At 31.9% G+C, this 16,476-nt stretch overlaps 1 protein-coding gene across 1 annotated transcript in view; it reads left to right on the forward strand.

Annotated features, from left to right (window-relative positions):
* The window catches only part of LOC149773281 (uncharacterized), a 91,986-nt gene that overhangs the window by 63,766 nt on the left and 11,744 nt on the right, over positions 1-16,476 (forward strand). The window contains exons 7-10 of the mRNA XM_089946463.1: positions 3,293-3,574; positions 6,596-6,922; positions 8,246-8,545; positions 9,387-9,503. Of these exons, the coding sequence (XP_089802589.1) occupies positions 3,293-3,574; positions 6,596-6,922; positions 8,246-8,545; positions 9,387-9,503 (1,026 nt within the window). The remainder of the gene's footprint in view (positions 1-3,292; positions 3,575-6,595; positions 6,923-8,245; positions 8,546-9,386; positions 9,504-16,476) is intronic.

Raw genomic sequence — 16,476 nt, forward strand, 5'->3', positions numbered from 1 at the left:
GAGTTTTCCAGCCTACCCTGTACAAAGCCTGGAATGTTAGTCCAAATACTCCAGCATTTTCCATGCTAGAATTGTCAAGGGTTTTCCAGCCTACCCTGGAGATAGCCTAGAATATTAGTCCAAATACCCCAGCATTTTTCATGCCAGAATTTTCCAGTGTTTTCAATGCTAGAATTGTCTAGGGTTTTCCAGCCTACCTTGGACATAGCCTGGAATGTTAGTCCAAATACTCCAGCATTTTCCATGCTAGAATTGTCAAGGGTTTTCCTGCCTACCCTGGAGATAGCCTAGAATATTAGTCCAAATACCCCAGCATTTTTCATGCCAGAATGTTCGAGGGTTTTCCATACTAGAATTGTCTAGGGTTTTCCAGCCTACCTTGGACATGACCTGGAATATTAGTCCAAATACTCCAGCATTTTTCATGCCAGAATTTTCCAGTGTTTTCCATGCTAGAATTGTCCAGGGTTTTTCAGCCTACCTTGAACATAGCCTGGAATATTAGTCCAAACACTCCAGCATTTTCCATGCCAGAATTTTCCAGCATTTTCCATGCTAGAATTGTCCAGGGTTTTCCAGCCTACACTGGACAGAGGCTGGAATATTAGTTCCAATACTCTAACGTTTTCCTTGCTTAATAAGAATTTTCCAGCGTTTTCCATAATTTTTCATAGAATATGATGGAAAATCTACAGCCAGTCCACCATGGTTACAGTTAGTTTGAAAATCCCGTTATTGTTAATCCTCCTGAATATAAATCAACATCGGCAAGGGCTTTTACCAGGGAACTACTTATGATATCTAGTTGGTCATAAAGGTAAATGGTGTTACATGGACATAAAGAAAATGGTGTTACATGGATGTAAGGAAAATGGTGTTACATGGACATAAAGAAAATGGTGTTACATGGACATAAAGAAATAGGTATTACATGGACATAAAGAAAATGGTGTTACATAGACATAAAGGAAAATGGTGTTACATGGACATAAAGGAAAATGGTGTTACATGGACATAAAGAAAATGGTGTCACATGGACATAAAGAAAATGGTGTTACATGGACATAAAGGAAACTGGTGTTACATGGACATAAAGGAAAATGGTGTTACATGGACATAAAGGAAACTGGTGTTACATGGACATAAAGGAAAATGGTGTTACATGGACATAAAGAAAATGGTGTCACATGGACATAAAGAAAATGGTGTTACATGGATGTAAAGAAAATTACGTTACATGGACTTCCAATAATTCCATGATAGTGCCATCTTATAATTTTTCTTTTTGCTGCTTCACCTGAATGGATGGTCATATTTACACGGGATTTCAATAAAACATGTTTTGTAATGTCTAGTTGGTTCTTTGTGAAAATGGAGCTGGTCTAATGTCCAGTATGGTCATCACTGCAACCTTTATTAAAATAATGCAATCACTACTACTGAATCAAGACTGTTATCTGATCAGCACATATCACACTATTGGTACATTGGCACAAACAAGACCTGGAATTCATTTGGATCACCACTAAAATTCATTTGGAACTCTATATTTTGGAATTATTATAGGACTTTTAGGAGTTTGGGAAGTTAATAATACTGCAAGTGAATTTTCTTTAAATTTTCACTTTGTTTACTAAGGAATTCAATTAATTGTTGACTTTTACAATAACTTGTTGATCATAGATTTGTAATAATTGCCTTATCTTATAAATGCTCAAAACAAGAACTGTAAATGAATACTATGTACATAGAACAAGTTCTAGTGGATATTGCATATCATCTTGACCTGTATCATGGAGACAGCCATCTCATCTTGACCTGTATCATGGAGACAGCCATCTCATCTTGACCTGTATCATGGAGACAAACATCTCATCTTGACCTGTATCATGGAGACAGCCATCTCATCTTGACCTGTATCATGGAGACAGCCATCTCATCTTGACCTGTATCATGGAGACAAACATCTCATCTTGACCTGTATCATGGAGACAAACATCTCATCTTGACCTGTGCCAGTAGCTTCTCGTGGGTCGGTGGTTCTTTCCCGGGTTTTCCCGGGTTCTTCCTCCACCATTAATACTGGCCGCCATGTATAGCCAATCGCGTGCTGAAAAATGGCGTTAAACCCAACAACAACAACAACAACAACAACAACATCATCTTGACCTGTATCATGGAAACAAGCATCTCATCTTGATGTGTATCATGGAGACATACATATCATCTTGACCTGTATCATGGCGACTAACATCTAGATGTCAGTAACAATGATAAACTACCAGTGTTTATATTATGTACTAATGTAAGTACTACAGTATGATGGCTACTAGATTACATTTACTACCACTACAATACACACTATTATCAATTTAAGTATTGCATGACTGGCTGCATGTTGGCTGTGTTTGCACAGTTGTATTTTCCCAACAAGTTTTCTTACATATACGATCATTCAAGATACAGTTAAACTGGACAGTCAGAAGTGTGAATAATTTCAGTGAGAAACTAGTGAATGAAAAATCAAACTGGATGTTCTTTAAATTGTTCCAAAATATACAGAATATGGCAGAAGGGGATTTTATTCTAGAATTCATTAACTGTAAAATATGATGTAACAAGAAATGATATATCACACATAATCATTTCAAGTCCAGAATGATCTATGTTATGTCTTGTGCCTGTAAATTTTCATTATCAGATCATGACACACAAATCTTTTGCTCAAGAACTTAAGCACATATTGAAATATAGCTATGATTTATGTTGTTGGAGATCATGACACAAACATATTTTGCTCAAGAACACGAGCTCATACTGAAGTATGACTGCAATTTATATTGTTGGAAAACATGACATTTGTTCTTAGATTCTTAATAAAAATCATTTATGCCACAAAGATATATGTGTTTTAAAGAGACAATTTATTTTCCATGAATTGGTAGAGTGGGAATGCATTCATGTAGGAAATGTCTATAAATAAATATGCATACAATTTAAAAGAAATATGATGTGAATCAAAATGAAAAGTCCATATTAGTTTTAAATAAAGAAATTAAGGGAGAAAATGGATGAAATATTTGCAAAAGGCATGACAGATTTGGAAAAGCAAATAATGAAAACAATGTTTCTTTCCTCATACAAACACATAAATTGGGTTTGTAAACATTGTCACCTTCACAAGGTCCATGGACATAAGCATCTGTCATAGGTGAAAGAAGCTGTATCAGATACTTGCTTGTGTCTCATTACTATGTATTAATTATATAGCCAACTGATTCCTTTTTTTTAGTGAGAGTGACTGAGGCAGTTTTACAGCAGAATGGCCAGACTATTTCCAATGCAACTCTTATTGTTACTTCTGGGAAACCAACAACCCTATCCTGTGTTACAGGAAACAGTCGACCTGCCGCCAACATAGACTGGTACATTGGATCTCAGATGAGAGGCAATGGAACCAGTCTAAACTTTATCCCGACCAATGAGGACCATAACAAGACAATTTACTGCCAGGCTTATAACATAGATCCAAATCAACCAGTGATGTCGAATAAACCAGTACTCTTTGTGAGAGGTAAATGGTACAGATAAAGTCTGTAAATTTGAATTGAGATGTAATTGCATTCATGAAATAAAACACAAACACACTTAAACATCACATACCAGAGGTTTGTGTTGCAGATAAGATTTATTTTTATTAAAATTTGGCCTATAATTAGTTTCACAGAAAATCCCTTGTTACAATATATTATACCAGTATATGCTAATTAAGCTGATGACCAGCAGTTAAGACTTTTCCTTATCTTATGTCATAACAAATATGCAAACTTGTTTTACTTATAAGTTTAATCTGTGTAGATATGATAAATAGGAATAGTTTTATATAATGTGATACCAATAATTAGCCCTATAAGATATATATTCTCATATAGAATAGAGATATTAAGAACCTATTTGTAACCTGAATGTCTGTATATATATATATATATAGATTTACATAGTGGAAGCAATAAAACAGTGTTGCTTAACAGCTTCCTGCATGAAGTTGCCATTGCTTCCCACACTGAAGTAAAATGCTTACAGGCAGTTTTCATATATATATCTCAAAATGTTATTACTTATCTTCTGTTGGCAGAACAACATCTAAATATTATGTGATATGGATACAGAGCTAGTCTCCTAAAGCTGGATTGTTAGGCCATGTATCCTCTCTGGTCTCTCTTTCATGATAATTTTACCTATTGTATATGTAGGCCACATGACCTGTCGATTCTCTCTTTCACTATAATACTACCTAGCCTATATGTAGGCCACATAACCTGTAAATTTTTTATATGATTATATTATTATCTGTATTCCACATAACCTGTCGATTCTCTCTTTGGTTATAACACTACCTGGCCTATATGTATGCCACATAACCTGTCGATTCTCTCTTTCATTATAATACTACCTGGCCTATATGTAGGCCACATAACCTGTTGATTCTCACTTTGATTATATTATTATCTGTATTCCACATAACCTGTCGATTTTCTCTCTCACTATAATACTACCCGGCCTTTATGTAGGCCACATAACCTGTTGATTCTCTCTTTGATTATATTATTATCTGTATTCCACATAACCTGTCGATTTTCTCTTTCACTATAGTACTACCTGGCCTATATGTAGGCTACATAACCTGTTGATTCTCTCTTTGATTATATTACCTGGCCTTTCTGTAGGCTATCGGTCATCTAGATTCTTGTTGTTGTTGTTTTAGGTTTTTAACTCCATTTTTAAGCACAAGATAGGCTATACACGGCGTCCAGTATAAACGGTGGAGGAAGAACCTGGGAAAACTCCGGAAAGATCCACCTACCCACGAGAAGCTACTGGCAAGCTTTCTCACATACCCACATTGGCCGAGCCCAAGACTCGACCCCACGCAGACAGACATGAGATGGCAGTGATCCATGATGGAGAGCGCTTTAGACCACTCGGCCACTCAGGGCCCCCCGTCTAGATTCTCTCTTTGACGATAATAATTTTACCTGGCATCGTTGATTTCTTACCCTACATACAGATACTTTTCGTAAGTTTTATAGGATGTGCTCACCAGACTTTACGAGAGTAATTGCTGATGATGATTGCTGATTGAATCAAACATCACTGTTGATATGCAAGCTGAATGTATGTTTTATGGATGTGTATGAGATATATATATATATATATATATATATATATATATATATAGAGAGAGAGAGAGAGAGAGAGAGAGAGAGAGAGAGAGAGAGAGAGAGAGAGAGAATACATGAAAACATGTGGTGTTGAGATGCAAATTTTAATCCAAATGGCCAATTATTTCAGTCTGATATATCTACATGGATATATAACAATTTTCAAACATGTAATGTTAAATAAATATTCTCCTGTCTAAGTCAGAACGAAAAGAGAAACTTGTTTGTGAAAGTCTATTATGTTTGTTTGTTTCTGTTTCTTATATAGTGTTTGTAGTTTTAAGAGTTTTAAGAAATAAATAACTTTGAAATAACTGTGTTTATATGTGTGTGTGTGTGTGTGTGTGTGTGTGTGTGTGCACAGTCATCGCTGATTACATTCATAAACAGAAAAGTTAGACACATCACAGAGTTTGATTAAGATGGCATGATCTTACTTTTAGTAGTTAATATCATATATTTTTTAGTTTTATACTTTTCAACTCATCCTCCACTTTCAGATATCAGTAGTGTACCATTGCGTATTGTAGAAATCTAGGATTACTTTGCTTGTTTAAATGAGGTTATCTTAATGATTATTATTCTCCATCCAAACTGTTTAGTTTTGTATATTATTCATTCAGAGGCTAACTGTTTCTGCTCTACATTGCAAGGTCTCTTAATAACCATGCATTAATCTATCAGTGATTCACAATCTGATCAGAGTTTACAAACAACAGCAATAGCAAACACATTTCTAAAAGATGTTCCATTTTCAACTTAATTTCAATGTCAAGGATTATGATGAACACATCCCATGACCTGGAATGTGCAAAGGTTAATTATAATATTAAATAATAATAATGATAATAATAATAATAATAATAGAAATAAGAATGCTTTATTTATAGAGGGTGACTCATGAGTCAATGACTATTCTCCCTTGAGGCCCTCTTAAGGAGAGTATCACAGTGCACATTATATGAAGATAGCAGTAATTACTGTTTATTTTAACATTTTTACTTAAAATACTAAATCCCATTTATTCCCACTTCCTTGTGTCATGAATCAAAGATCCACTCTAAGATGTTCTTTCTGACAGGTTTAAACTACAGATTTCCACACTGACAGATATTGAATCATTGTTATTTTTCTGATCTGATCGCCAAAACCTTTGGACATATTAAGAGAAAGTAATATATACTTTTTTCAATGTTTTCTTACAATTTGGATATTGCATGTCTTCAGTAATCTTTGAAGTATATGGTATTATGGTATTATCATTGTTCGTGAATATTTTCAGTAATAGGGTATATGGATCTGTGCCCAAATATTGAATGGAAAGATTAATTCTATTTAGTTGCCAACAATAAATATGAATGTTTGCTTTACAGCTGTTCCAAAAATACTTGATGTCTCTCCAAGCTATAAAGGTTATGTCGGCCAATACACCATGATCCAGTTCAATTTCTACTCTAATACAGATGAGAACTTAACCGTCACAGCACAACATTCAAACTCTAGTCGATTAATACATCAAGGAATAATAAAACCAACTCTTCATAATGACCTACAAATTTATTCATCACAGATACCAGCTCCAGACTTCAGGGCAACTTTAGCCATCAGCATGAAGAGTGAAAATGATTTTGGACTGTATGTCATCGAAGTTAAAAATGTTATTGGTTCAGATTCAAAAGACATTAAAGTCATAGAACAGAGTAAGTCACATATATTTCCCTTGTAATCAATATATTTCTGGGTCAGAAATTTACAAATTTACTTTGAGATATATTTTATTTTCTGAAATAAAATTTGTTGTGAGATATATTTTATTTCCTGAAATAAAATTTGTATTAGAAGTCAAGTATATTATGAGGTATTAATAGAATAATTCATATACATAGGCATAAATAAGAAATAATGTAGACTATGTAGATGTAGGGGGCAGCTTACAAACAAACTGATATTGTGGGAGGAGGGGGGAAGAACTGATAGTGCATTGATTTCTTCAATTTTGACATATAAATATGAAAATAAAGCTTTTGTTTAAACAATGTCCTACCGCTCCTGTGACCTAGTGGTTAGAGCGTTCGCCTCAGATGCGGGAGGTCGTGGGTTCAATCCCTGGCCGAGTCATACCAAAGGCTTACAAAAATGGTACTAACAGCTACCTCTTTTGGCGTTCAGCATTAAGAGGTTAGTGTTAGCACTGGTCGGCCTGGTGTCAGGATAATGTGACTGGGTGGGACATCATGCTACATTTCTGCGGCATGATGCCCCAGTGCTAGACATCACTATAAACTGCCACATTGCAGACATCGTAGCAATATGACTGAAAAACTGTTAAAGCTACGTTAAAAATCAAAATCACATCACATCACATCACATAAACAATGTCCATCAGTTAATGAATGATTTAATATTCAAAAAAATGTATGACCTTTAGATATATGAGAGGTTTCTCTTCTTTAAATTGTTCTAAGTTGAACGTATGTAATAAGAACATTTATCATTTTTGAGAGGAAAGTACTCTGACTGTTATTCCAAATAAATAAATTAATGAATAAAAAGTTTGTCACAAAGTAAACAGATGATTTATAAACAAATAATACAAGTTGTTTGAAAACTAGATCACCTGTTGAATTATTCAGAGTGACACGTCATATTGTCTTGCAAATATTTCTCTTTATCCATGTACACATTATTTTAGCATTGGAAAAGGTTCATGGCAATACTGAAAATGTTAAATTATCTATTGTAGCCATGCTGTGACTATTGAAATAATGAAAAGACATGGATTTGTATGTTTGTAGGTCGACGGAGTGTACAGCAGAACAGAGAGAGAAAAAAATCAGATGCTGATTTTTGGGACAATTCTCTTTAAATTATACAATTTTAACATGATTCTTTCATAACAAAGAAAATGCACATACCTTTCTAAAAAGATGCAAATGAAAGTCAAAGAAGATATTTATTCTGACAGCCTAAATAATCTCAGTAAGAGTATTGCTAACAAGTATTCCAATGTCAATGCCTTCCAGTTACACCAGAGAAGCCAATAAATTTGCATGCTACCAGCATACAGGAAAAACAACTGTCACTGACATGGCAATCCGGATATAATGGGGGATTCACTCAAACTTTCGTGGTTGAGTTAAGTCTTGATAATATAACATGGAATAATGTGTCTGAAGTCACTGCTGGAAACAGAGATGGATGGTTTTCTACAATTATTGGGGACCTTATCCCAGGATCTCAATATTATTTGAGATTGTATGCATACAACATAAACGGAAGAGGAGACTTTACTGATGTACAACTTGTCATAAGGATGTTGAAAGGTTGTACTGTTTTGCATATTTTCATTCCTTAAGTGTATTTTCCAATTTATCTTCCCATGAGGTTAAAGAAAATGGAACGTAAATATAGATGAATATTCTAAGTTATCCATCTTGTACACACCTAAATATTACGGCATTTGCCACAATCAAATATTGTACACAACTAAATATTACGGCATTTGCGACAATTAAATGTTAATTAGTAGATTCATGAATGGTAACCTTTGTATGTGTTAAGTTGCAACTTCTGTATCACTAGAAAATTTTGAATCTGTCAAATTAGACATGTATATCAATCTTTCTTGGTGCCCTGAGTAATGAAGCTGTCAAATCAGACATGTCTGTCAGTCCTTCTTGGTGCCCTGAGTAATGAAGTCCGATTCATTATTGTCCATATAAGGAACAGATCGCTCTCCAGCCTTATAGTTCATGCTAATAGAAAGTTACAGTGGTGCCATTTATTCAGAATGGGAATTCTGGCTGGAATTTAAGGGACACTAAAATTTAGCAGGCTAAATATATCGGATAAGAAAATAGTTTGGGCCATACTCTATTCCATAAGAAAAGACTTTTGGGTGTACTCTGAATACTATACTATCTTTTAAATATATAGTATTGTATTTTCTATATACTAATTTTCCTTTGTATTTGTGACATATTTATACAGAAATATCTGTTGGAAAAGAAAACAATTTTAATCATACATTTGTCAATATCAAACAAATTATTAAACAAATTAGACTTGAAATGTGTTGCATCAGCAGTAATATTGAATGAGGCATATGCTAATACATAGATAGAAAAACCTGTTCAAGAGAATCTTCATGCCCATCTTTATTAGAGGTTGGATCATCAGCTGGAATAGGTGTTGGTGGAGCTGTTGGAATCGGTGTAGGAGGAGTTGTTCTTGGATTGATTGCAGCTATCATTGCCTTCACAATCAGAAGACAATTAATTGGTATGTATAATGAGTATATTAAGACAATTAAATGGTACATACAAGCAGTATATTAAGACTATTACATGGTATGTATGCGTAGTACATTAAGACAATTAAAAGGTATGTATAAGGAATATATTAAGACAATTGCATGGTAGGTATAAGGAGTTTATTAATGACAATTAAGTGTTATGTACAAGGAGTATATTAAGACAATTAAATGGTATGTATAATGAGTATATTAAGACAATTACATGGTATGTATAAGGAGTATATTAAGGACAATTAATGGTATGTATAAGGAGTATATTAAGACAATTACATGGTATGTATAAGGAGTATATTAAGACAATTACATGGTATGTATGAGGAGTATATTAAGGACAATTAATGGTATGTATAAGGAGTATATTAAGACAATTACATAGTATGTATAAGGAGTATATTAAGACAATTACATGGTATGTATAAGGAGTATATTAAGACAATTACATGCTAAGTATAAGGAGTATATTAAGGACAATTAATGGTATGTATAAGGAGTATATTAAGACAATTACATGGTATGTATAAGGAGTATATTAAGACAATTACATGGTATGTATGAGGAGTATATTAAGGACAATTACATGGTATGTATAAGGAGTATATTAAGACAATTACATAGTATGTATAAGGAGTATATTAAGACAAATAAATGGTATGTATAAGGAGTATATTAAGACAATTACATGGTATGTATAAGGAGTATATTAAGGACAATTAATGGTATGTATAAGGAGTATATTAAGACAATTACATGGTATGTATAAGGAGTATATTAAGACAATTACATGGTATGTATAAGGAGTATATTAAGACAATTACATAGTATGTATAAGGAGTATATTAAGACAAATAAATGGTATGTATAAGGAGTATATTAAGACAATTACATGGTATGTATAAGGAGTATATTAAGGACAATTAATGGTATGTATAAGGAGTATATTAAGGACAATTAATGGTATGTATAAAGAGTATATTAAGACAAATAAATGGTATGTATAAGGAATATATTAAGACAATTACATGGTATGTATAAGGAGTATATTAAGACAATTACATGCTAAGTATAAGGAGTATATTAAGGACAATTAATGGTATGTATAAGGAGTATATTAAGACAATTACATGGTATGTATAAGGAGTATATTAAGACAAATAAATGGTATGTATAATGAGTATATTAAGACAATTACATGGTATGTATAAGGAGTATATTAAGACAATTACATGCTAAGTATAAGGAGTATATTAAGGACAATTAATGGTATGTATAAGGAGTATATTAAGACAATTACATGGTATGTATAAGGAGTATATTAAGACAATTACATGGTATGTATGAGGAGTATATTAAGGACAATTAATGGTATGTATAAGGAGTATATTAAGACAATTACATAGTATGTATAAGGAGTATATTAAGACAAATAAATGGTATGTATAAGGAGTATATTAAGACAATTACATGGTATGTATAAGGAGTATATTAAGACAATTACATGCTAAGTATAAGGAGTATATTAAGGACAATTAATGGTATGTATAAGGAGTATATTAAGACAATTACATGGTATGTATAAGGAGTATATTAAGACAAATAAATGGTATGTATAATGAGTATATTAAGACAATTACATGGTATGTATAAGGAGTATATTAAGACAATTACATGCTAAGTATAAGGAGTATATTAAGACAATTACATGCTAAGTATAAGGAGTATATTAAGGACAATTAATGGTATGTATAAAGAGTATATTAAGACAAATAAATGGTATGTATAAGGAATATATTAAGACAATTAATGGTATGTATAAAGAGTATATTAAGACAATTACATGCTATGTATAAGGAGTATATTAAGGACAATTAATGGTATGTATAAGGAGTATATTAAGACAATTAAATGGTATTTACAAGGAATATATTAAGACAATTACATGTTACGTATAAGGAGTATATTAAGACAATTACATGGTATGTATAAGGAATATATTAAGACAATTAAATGGTATGTATAAGGAGTATATTAAGACAATTGCATGGTATGTATAAGGAGTATATTAAGACAATTACATGGTATGTATAAGGAGTATATTAAGACAATTACATGGTATGTATAAGGCATATATTAAGACAATTGCATGGTATGTATAAGGAATATATTAAGACAATTACATGGTATGTATAAGGAGTATATTAAGACAATTACATGGTATGTATAAGGAATATATTAAGACAATTAAATGGTATGTATAAGGAGCATATTAAGACAATTTCATGGTATGTATAAGGAGTATATTAAGACAATTACATGGTATGTATAAGGAGTATATTAAGACAATTGCATGGTATGTATAAGGAGTATATTAGGACAATTACATGGTATGTATAAGGCGTATATTAAGACAATTGCATGGTATGTATAAGGAATATATTAAGACAATTAAATGGTATGTATAAGGAGTATATTAAGACAATTACATGGTATGTATAAGAAATATATTAAGGACAATTAAATGGTATTTATAAGGAATATATTAAGACTATTAAAAGGTATGTATACAGAGTACATTAAGACAAATAAATGGTATGTATAAGGAATATATTAAGACAATTACATGGTATGTATAAGGAGTATATTAAGACAATTACATGGTATGTATAAGGAGTATATTAAGACAATTGCATGGTATGTATAAGGAGTATATTAAGACAATTGCATGGTATGTATAAGGAGTATATTAGGACAATTACATGGTATGTATAAGGCGTATATTAAGACAATTGCATGGTATGTATAAGGAATATATTAAGACAATTAAATGGTATGTATAAGGAGTATATTAAGACAATTACATGGTATGTATAAGAAATATATTAAGGACAATTAAATGGTATTTATAAGGAATATATTAAGACTATTAAAAGGTATGTACACAGAGTACATTAAGACAAATAAATGGTATGTATAAGGAATATATTAAGACAATTAAATGGTATGTATAAGGAATATATTAAGACAATTGCATGGTATGTATAAGGAGTTTATTAATGACAATTAAGAATGGTATGTATAAAGAGTTTATTAAGACAATTAAAAATGGTATGTATAAGGAGTATATTAAGACAATTCAATGGCATGTATAAGGAGTATATTAAGACAATTAAATGGTATGCATAAGGAGTATATTAAGACAATTTAAAGGTATTTATAAGGAGTATATTAAGACAATTACATGGTATGTATAAGGAGTATATTAAGACAATTACATGGTATGTGTAAGGAGTATATTAAGGACAATTAAATGGTATTTATAAGGAATATATTAAGACAATTAAAAGGTATGTATACGTAGTACATTAAGACAAGTAAATGTTATGTATAAGGAATATATTAAGACAATTAAATGATATGTATAAGGAATATATTAAGGACAATTAAATGGTATTTATAAGGAGTATATTAAGACAATTAAGTGGTATGTATAAGGAGTATATTAAGACAATTATATGGTATGTATAAGGAGTATATTAAGACAATTACATGGTATGTATAAGGAGTATATTAAGGACAATTAAATGGTATTTATAAGGAGAATATTAAGGACAATATTCCAAAACCTTAGCTTAACATGAAACATCAGTATGGAATGTTAATGAATGTTATTGTGTGGAGTAGGATGATTTGGCTCTTTCAGAAGAAAATAATGTTATGAAAAATAACTTTCAAAATGTTTTTTATAACTCCAAGGTCATTAGTTACTTTAAAGCTGCTAATTTTAATGAGACTTTAAATTCTATGAATGGAAAGTTCTAAGCCATTGATTTCATACATATATATATAATCAAGGAAACTGGTACATTATTTCCATTTTCAAAGTCTAGTATTTTACACTTTTAGATCTAGATTGCCTTAAATTGTTTCATTTTGCTTTATCATCCTTTCTCCCTAGAACATATTTCAGATTGTATTTAAAACTAATTTTACAACAACATCAGTACTTAAGAAGAGGACAAAGAGGACATTCTGCCATCTTAAACTGTCTTAATTGGGTTTAAGCCACATTAATGTCTGAAACTTTAAAACTTGTATACAGATATGACAATTACAAGTCTGGAACACTCACATTTAAAATGAAAATACACCAAGTCTTCAGACTATTGTGACAATATAGAGCTTAACAAAGTTTTCTTTTTATAACAAATACCTCCAGATTTCTCAACAGTAACAGTTTAGAGATGGATCTTTCATCCACTCGCATATTTTGCTTTTTTGAAAAATCTTGTATAAGGATGCAAGACAAATTTATAGAGCACATATAACTTTCAGCAGTACAAAGATTTTGATTTGAAGCAACATGGATATTCTGCAAAGTTCTACAAAACACACAGATTTATGAATTACTTTCAGTGATAATAAGATCAAGACAAGATGATCTGAACAGTGCAGTAAGAAGAAAGAATAAATTATTTATCAAAAGTGGATAAATCCCAAATTTAGATTCCACTAATTTAACAGTACTCCACGATCTCATAAATTTATAAGATTTCACATTAGCGTTATATCATTCACACATTTGAAATGATTAAAATACTAAAATAAAAGCTCATGTTGCTGTGGGATGTCCTATTGCTATGTTGTAGTGGGATGTCCTATTGCCATGTTTTAGTGGGATGTCCTATTGCTATGTTGTAGTGGGATGTCCTATTGCCATGTTGTAGTGGGATGTCCTATTGCCATGTTTTAGTGGGATATCCTATTGCTACGTTGTAGTGGGATGTCCTATTGCCATGTTGTAGTGGGATGTCCTATTGCCATGTTTTAGTGGGATGTCCTATTGCCATGTTGTAGTGGGATGTCCTATTGCTATGTTGTAGTGGGATGTCCTATTGCCATGTTGCAATGGGATGCCCTATTGCCATGTTGTAGTGGGATGTCATATTGCCATCTTGGCATCAAAAGAAAACTTATCGTGACTAAATATTCTCTGGATGTTTTTATTCCATTTAAATGGCAAACAACAGTGTATCATGACACAATTTTACTATGATACTGAAATTCAAATTAATTATGCAAGAGAAAAATAAACAGAATAAAAGTAAAATACACTCAGTTCAAAGACTTGTTAACTGAATAGTCTATCTATACACTACACAAGCTAACAAAGAACATTTCCCTACATTAGGGTCTACGTAAGTCTCATTCTAATAATGAAAAATGTCTCTAATAAAAAACTGTCTCACTTTATAATTTGACCTATTGGTACTTTTGAGTGTTCTGTATAGTTTTTTGTATTGTTGTTAGTTTTTTTTCGCAGTGTTTATTTGGTATGTATAATCATACTTTGGACCTACCCTTTTCCAGACCCCATCAGTTGCCTAGTGGTTACAGCATCCACCTTGGATGCAGGAGGTCGCGGGTTCGAACCCCGGCCGAGTCATGCTAAAGGCCTACAAAAATGGTACTAACAGCTGCTTCGCTTGGTGCTCAGCATTAAGAGGTTATTGTTAGGACTGGTTGGCCTGGTGTCAGAATAATGTGACTAGGTGGGACATCATGCTACATTTCTGCAGCATGATGCCCCAGTGGTAGACATCACTATAAATGTCACTCTGCAGACATCGTAGTGATGTGACTTATTTGTTTTAAAGTTACATTAAAAATCTAAATCACACACACACACACACACACAGACACACCCTTTTCCAAAAATAAGTTCATGTTGTATCTGACCAGTACCTGTATTTGTTGTACTCAGCTAATATACCATAATATACCAAAGTGAGTGTGGGTTAATTATTAGGATCATTATCAATAGAAATAAACATGTTTATTGGGTCTTGTTCTAGGATATTGGAATTCCCTCATAAAAAATATACCTAGGGTATGACAAGAATATGGTAAGTACAGTCAAGATAGCCTTGTTTACACTAAGATTTATATGCTATTTTCTTATCTAAACAATGTTCTAGCATAGTCAAACACTGATACCTGGATGACAGAACAGGGTTTTTTACACCAAAGATATTGCATATAAAACTGTCTGTCCAACTAAGCTGAGGGATATGTGTTTTCTGCTCATTTTCTCTGATTAAAAGTTTTATTTTATTCTTCTCTTAAAAATTGGTCGCATGGGAAATTCATCAATTTGACAGGCAGCAATATATATATGATTTTATTTCCTTGTAGCCAAGATAAAAGTATCAGAACACAAAGAACTTTTCGCTTAAAAATAAAGGCTTATATTTTATTTATTGTAATTTGTTTGAAAATATCATAAACTTGTGTTGAGAGATATAATATAATTCAAAGCTGTAATGCAGTTTAAACAGGTAAAGACATTAAAAGAAGATCCGTATTTTAATTTTAAAAATCACTTATACCAATCTATTGTTTCCTTTCAACTTTTCAATTAATAATATTACCACTTTCTTCTGAGAAGGTACCCAACTGAAATTGCATAGAATCGTTTGATAATGGAATAGATAAAGGTTGTACTGTGTATTATTATGGGGAAAACTGCAGTAAAAAGGTAAAAAGCATACAGTGTAAGCCATATACTTAGTTATATGTAGTGAGTTTACTTTAATTTTCTTGTAGTATCTCACATTAGATCATCAGCTATGTGGCAAATACCTGATCATGTATACTGTCATAAAGTTTTTTAGTTTCTAAAATATATGTTGATCTGCTAGCAGTTGTTATTGTCATTATTATTTTTTTTAAAAATATTTTTAGAAAGTTATCAACATAATGAGATCATTAAGAAAAAGAGTTTAAGAAAATGATTCACTGTCAATTGTGCCTACTATATAGACACAGCAAAAATAAAAAACTTCTTGAGAACAACTATATGAGATTCATTGAGCTTCAACAGAGGACATTCTGGTATTAAAGTATTTCATATTTGTACAGAAGATATGGTTGTAATATAAAAAA

The sequence above is a fragment of the Sinohyriopsis cumingii genome, unplaced genomic scaffold (genome assembly GCF_028554795.1).
Source record: "Sinohyriopsis cumingii isolate HCF-2022 unplaced genomic scaffold, ASM2855479v2 utg000695l, whole genome shotgun sequence".
Lineage (NCBI taxonomy): Eukaryota > Metazoa > Mollusca > Bivalvia > Unionida > Unionidae > Sinohyriopsis > Sinohyriopsis cumingii.